At 35.3% G+C, this 6,749-nt stretch overlaps 1 protein-coding gene across 1 annotated transcript; it reads right to left on the minus strand.

The window, feature by feature from the left end:
- Positions 1-5,913: 5,913 nt before the first annotated feature.
- Positions 5,914-6,522, minus strand: LOC112465185. The gene is made up of 3 exons (XM_025032616.1): positions 6,431-6,522; positions 6,056-6,365; positions 5,914-5,994 (listed from the first exon to the last, which is right to left on the minus strand). Exons 1-3 carry the CDS (start codon positions 6,437-6,439, stop codon positions 5,966-5,968), a joined length of 348 nt encoding a protein of 115 aa, XP_024888384.1. The 5' UTR covers positions 6,440-6,522; the 3' UTR covers positions 5,914-5,965.
- Between the last annotated feature and the right edge of the window lie 227 nt (positions 6,523-6,749).

Here is a 6,749-nt window from a genome sequence, read left to right on the forward strand (position 1 = left end):
TATATAAACAATTTAATTTCATTGATTTCCTGTACTATGAGAATGCTGACCATTCCTACCTGCACGATACATTATTAACAAGATATTAGAAGCATCACTACCACTGTTAAAATCATTTTTATCAATATTATTATTAACAAATATATATATACTTACTAAAATTAGTATAAATATCGAGCGTCAAGTGCCGAAGCGTTACTCACGAACCTGAAAAAGATAGAATTGTATATGCGTAGCATAAGGAACGCGAATCCGAGCGAGATGCGAGTATTGTACGATCTGAAAGAGAGAAAGAGAGAGTCAGATATACTATATTAACTGTTAGACGAAGAGAGCAATGTCTTTTATACTTTAGACATACTAATAATAATGACTTTAATTGTACTATTGAATTATTCTACCCTATGTAAAGTATGTCTGAAGAAACTTAAATAATATTTAACATATATTTGCACATTTTAAAATTAAAATATTAAAGGTTTCTTATTTTTCTTTATAATAAAAGTCATATTGAAATTTCATAATGAAAGAAGGTATCGCTCTCAATACAAATCGCTGTTAGACTAGAGAATAAAAAAGAATTCAGATGAGTCACCTGTATGACTCATTCGAGTGAATCTAGTCTTCGCATAGACCATATATGGACATGTCGAAGCAGAACGCAACGCATGACCATATAAGGTAATGAATTTCAAGATACCACCCTATGACTCATTGCTGGCAAGCGAGCCACACCACTAGAAGTAGACTCACATCCGCTAGACAACGCCTTATGACTCATTGTAACGAGGTGCGGTCACCTCTCACTACCATTTCCAAAATTGTATAAAAGCGGAATCTTTCACCCTCTCGACGGAGAGTGTGGAACGAGCCAGGAAAGGTCACATATCTTATACTTGTTCCATCCTCCCACATAAGCCACTTGTATCGTAAAAGTTCTACAATAAATATCATACTCTTTTATATCAAAAGAAAGATAAAGATTATTGAATTACCTACCTTCGACGGATCCAAGGAGCCATAATCTACATCGCCGACCAACAGCTAATTATTCTGGGGTTTTACCTCCTTAACTGCAAGAAGAAGAACCCATAAAAATTGATTTCGACGGAGACATTCTGCCGGATCGAGCCACCTCGCATCACCCAGGACGTCACAGTGTATATAAACCGAGCGTTGTTAACGCAAATTGCAATTCCACGATCAACTTGCTCACCGACCGCACCGATCTTGAACTCCCGCATCCGCTTATCCGCAGCTAGCTAGAACGAGGGTAGAGAGCTTTTGGCATACTCTGTCTTCACCGAGCGTGTTTCGGCAAACGACCAGCTTCCTCATCCACAGGGCTATTCGAACGGGGGCAGAGCGCTTCTCTGTCTCCACCAAGTGTGTCTCGCCGGATACCGTCTCGTTTCCAGACGCTTGCAGCCTTCCACCGAGGGTAGAGCCACCGTGCAGAGTTGCCTTCACCGAGCGCTTCTCGGTGGTTGGACTCGCGCCTTTTTCCTCAATCTAGCCGCTCGCAGCCTTCCTCGGGAGTAGAGCCTCCGCACTCTGCCTCCACCGAGCGCTTCTCGGTGGTCGGACTCGCGCTAGATCGATCCTGCCGCCATCCGAGTGAAATCATCGCGATCTCATCATCGCGTCCGCGCTTCGCGCCATTTTACCGCGCCCCGATCCGCGACGCCGGGAGCACCGGCTCCGCCCGTACCAAGAAACTTCGTAACGCAGTTCGGCACACGAACTTCCGAAAGCACCGGCTCCTCCTCGTACGTACCGCGCTTTACCTCGCGCCGCTCGCGGCGAACCGATCATCCGTCGCGATCGCATCACGCGTGTACCCGGCCGCTAGTGCCATCCCGCGAGAATCGTACTCACGCGCGTCTTTCATTGTGCCACGCCGGTTCGCTTCGCGCGTCTCCGCGTGCGTCACGACATTGTACTCTGCGCACACCAGATCCTTGTAATACTTGTGCATTGCGACTCTGCACCTCGCGAGCATTTGTTTATGTAGAATAAACTCTTGTTATTTTGTTATCAAAGACGATACGCTTCATTCTGTCAGCCCCGCCTCGCTTCTGTTCCTCCGCGCCTCCTTCGAACCCAGCCCAACCGCGAGCTAGATCCGCGTATCGAAGTCAGGTTGTTTTAATGTTATGCGGCTTATTAAAGCCTCGTAATTTGATAAATCTACATTATTTGTACGCATACAATTAAAACGTTGACTATTTGTTCGGAAATTTTCCATTTTGCGAGTGTGTTAAAGTATAATCTTCTATATATTCTCACTGTGTCTTAAAAAGGATGCAAAGTGAATTGTATAAAGCAACGACAAAAATCAAAACTAACCTCAACTTGGCGTTGACAAGAAATTACAGAGCGCGTTTTTAATCGACTACTAATCGAGAAAGACTGACGAAAAGTTCTTATCCCCGCTGGTTTTTATTTTCTCCCCCTCTCCTTTTCCCTCCCCCTCGAGGAGAACGAATAATTAACGTAGAGCAATCTGATTGGCCCACGAATTTACAGAATGCGCGGTACTCCAAATATATTTATCAAATAATATTCATCGTATTGCTATTATTAATTTATGTAATTAATTGTTATAAAATAGCAATATTTAAACGAATTATATATCTCCCTTTGTCTTTCTTTTATGAGAAAATAGACATCCATATTCACTCGACATGATCGAACATCGTCCACTGAGCTATTCGTGGACGTTCGACCATGTCGAGTGAATTTTGATGTCAATTTTCTTATTAAAGGGTGACGAAGGGGATTGAATAACCATATATGTCCAAAAACTAGACACTTTGCCCTATCAAATGGAGCAGAGTTTACCTCATTCCACCCCATTCCACAAACTTTCTTCTTGTTTGAATATTAAAGTAAAAATTTTTTTAATAGTCGAATATGTCGTGTATATTTATTAATATATAATAATATTTAAATGACATAAAACTAAAAGAAATATGTTTCTTGAAACCTAATAAATAAGTTTTGATAGGCATTTAACTCATATTCGCAGTTATGCTTTTGGCAGAGACTTTAGAAAGTAACCTATCAAATTACTGAAATTTCAGTATTCACGAAAATGTCATACTTTATCAGATCACTTTGAGGAAAGAACAAGGGATAAAATTAATTATTATAAAATCAATTAAGTACATTTATTTATAGTTTAGAATATATATATTAACATAAAATCTCGTCAAAATTTGAATCATACGTTTTTAATTTTTTCGTCCAATATCCGGTTCCTGATAGATTCGCCCCACTGTGCGGCGGTCGTTCTCTATTAAAAAGTTATGAACAAAGTTTAAAATATATAACAATTTGTATTAGTGCTAAAGGAAGTAATTTGCTGATGTGTGTATAAACAGTACACATGTAGGCGGAGGGGGGGGGTGGAGGGTGAACCTCCTTCCACGTGAAAAGTTGAAAACCTGAACCGTATAATGATAAACCTCGTTTCACCCTGTAAGCAGGAGTGAGGTGAGGTAGGGTAAACTTTGTTTTGCGTGAAAAATACAATACTGTCTAAACTTGACTTTCCTTTGTTCATATATGTACTATTTTTATATAAAATAACTGCTATATTTCTCAAACTTTTTTTATTAATAACTTTTTAATAAACAACAACCGCCGGCTAAAACCTTTCGAAGGTTACTCAGGATGATGACCTTGACAACATATGTCAAGGTCAAAATCATCGGTCAGGTTTGACCTTTTATGCATATTAACCGTTATTTTATGTACACTTCCAACTAATAAGAAAACTGTACCTAATATCGCACTCTGTTTTCTAAAACCAGAATCTTGACTGAAAACTCCTATAAGAATAAAACTAAACCGCATTATTTTATTCTGTGATTATCGTAATATAATCTCCATGGCCGTGTTCAAAATTTACTTCAACTATCTTTTCTGAAGGAAAACAGAAAAAGTAGCGTTTGACGACATCGAAAAAAAGTGTTCCTAATATCGCACCCTTACACATTTTTATTAAAAATACAATTATGACACACAATATATGCTGGAAATAGAAGCAACTCAAAATAGGGTACATAAGATTCGTTCTTAGTACATACCTTTTTTGCTATATTAATAACAAAAGATATTTCTTGCGAATTTTCAAAACTTCGTTAAAATTATGAACTGCTACGCAAATTTTTATATCACAATATCAATTGAAATAAAACAAAAGATCGTCCAAAGCAGTAATGTTCAACAGTTTCCACTATTCACTGATAGAATGCAACACGTAACAGTCTCAATATCGTAGATGCGGAATTAGAAACAAGGCGATATTAGGCACAGTTCCCCTATATTCGTATCAGCAGCAATAGCATGAATCGATGTAGGTGGATTTACATAAAAATGAGTCAATACTATTGCATAACTATCATTATTTGTACATGACTTTAATTAGGACGTTTTCCATCAGAAAATTTTCCAGTTTCTCACAACTGCTGTTCAATGTTTCTGAAAATTTTCTCTGACGGATAATTTCTATCTGAATATCGCTCCCTGTACAAGACTGCAGTTTCACGAGAATTTCTTTTACATTCACCAAATATTAATAACATACACATATGTCACTTTTTCTGAATTAGAATAATGATTCATTGCTGCTATAAAAACAACGATTAATATCCACTTCAAAAGAAAACGAAGAATACTGATATTATATGTTTACATTGCGAAAGTTGTTTCCAAACAACTTTCAATGTTTATGTTTACACTTTTAGTCAGAGCTTATAAGTACTGCTATTCACACAAGATAATGTTGCAAATATTAAATATCAATAGAAGTGACATTTCTGATAGTGTGTTGAATTTGTTTTAAACTCTCTTTAAATATTATGGAAAAAAAATAGTATGATGCTATTTCAGAATGTAATATTAATTTTTTTCTGAAAAAATTTTTTAATTGCGAGTTGTAGCATAAAGCAGATAAATGCTTATCTTACAATCTTTTTTTTTTCGAAAGCGTTTCAAAAATAGTGCGGGACTGTTACGCTAAACACCTTGTATATTATTTCCCTATTTAAAACTTTAAACCTTATCTTCTCTGAATTAATAATAATAGAGATACGATTCTTTACCTCTAAAATGCAGATATATCACTCTAAATATGAGAATTCTAGAATACAATAAATATTTAGGTTAATGTTAATATTCGTAGTTTTAGATGTACAGATTTTGTAATTTGTATATACAAAAATAAAATAACTAAAAATGAATAGAATTTAATCTTAAATTAATGAAATAAATATGCACTAAATTAAATACAAATATAATATCCATAATACATATGTGATTAAAAAAATCGATATATTTGGTATTTCTATAATTCTTGAATCATTTAAGAAAGGATAGAAGAAATCATAAGGTAATGTGATATCTAAATTAGGCCCGCCAGCAAAATAGTATTTGGATGGCTTTGAAACATCATGAAAATTGACATAAGAAATAATATTGACATGGAGGACATCTGTACAATTCTTTAATGCACATTTGGTCCAGCTAACGTCTTCTTCCTTGCTGAATGCAATTCCAACACCCAATATTTTATAATTCGTCAATGTTTTGGGTTTTGACAACATAGAATAAAGGATATTCACATGCATAGATGTAACTAATCCCGAACATAAGATTCGTTTTCCGATTGTATGCGCAGTTACTATATTTCGTGGTATCCTATCAAACACAACACGCAACCAATCAACAGCATTTTTGCTGGAAAAATTACCCAATTTTGAGACATAAGTACTATAATGTTGACTTATATTTAAGAAAGAGTCCTTTAGCAAAAGACTCATAGTCAGATTTTGTAGCTCCGCGCAAGATATTGTAGTAAAATTCTTGATAAATAATTTGACAGAGCATGTTAATCTAATATCTTCACCGAATACGATGATATGTCTATTAATTCGGTCACATTCTCCATTTTTTTCAGTCAAAGGCAATGTAAGAAATCCATCAGTTCTGTTGAAAAAAATATTATCGCTTTTATTAGCATGAGAAACGCCAACAATGATCGGCTTACCCATTACGTAGCCAGGATTTCCACTACGAATGAAAACTTTTGTGTCATTTAAATCTATCCAATTGTATTCGACCTCGAAATATTGATAAAACGCATGAGAAGCATTTCCTATATTAAAATATGCATCAATAGTGTTGATACCAGCGGAACCATTGTGACCAATCACATATTTCAAACCTTTTACAATGTTGATACAAATCGAGTTCATGCAAAAACCCGATATGCTGGATATGTTAGTTCTGTTACATGCAGAAAATGACTTCAGACAGTAATGAGTTTTTACTGGCAAACAAATGTTGCTTTGACATATCTGAAATTAATGTAGAATGTTATACAGATTCTTCATATTTTTACAAATTTGTTAATAAAATTTACCTGTTTCATAGTAAATGTATTGTTGAATAACGGCAGAGATTTAATAACTGTGAAATTACTGTATGTCACAGTGAATAAAAATTGATTAACATTTGTTAATTCATTTTGTATGCATGTACCTTTCCAATTTTGTAAATATCTTAAAATCTTTTTAAACGTACATATTCCAGCAAATCCAGACTGTAGAAACTCTGAAATAATAATATTAAACATTTTTAATAATAATTATTATTATAAATCTGTAAGAGTTTGTTATTATTAAATTACTGTGTAATATTAATAGTGAAACTCCTATGTAGGGGAAGCAGCTTCTATTACC

This window comes from Temnothorax curvispinosus, unplaced genomic scaffold (genome assembly GCF_003070985.1).
Source record: "Temnothorax curvispinosus isolate PA1 unplaced genomic scaffold, ASM307098v1 QBEX01014986.1, whole genome shotgun sequence".
In the NCBI taxonomy this organism is placed as follows: domain Eukaryota; kingdom Metazoa; phylum Arthropoda; class Insecta; order Hymenoptera; family Formicidae; genus Temnothorax; species Temnothorax curvispinosus.

Bases quoted from the DNA above. Each gene is read 5' to 3' on its own strand.
- LOC112465185 (XM_025032616.1), bottom strand. The intron at 5,995-6,055 runs GTAAGCCGATCA...TTTTTTCAACAG, and splicing joins AAATCCTGGCTACGTAATGG to AACTGATGGATTTCTTACAT.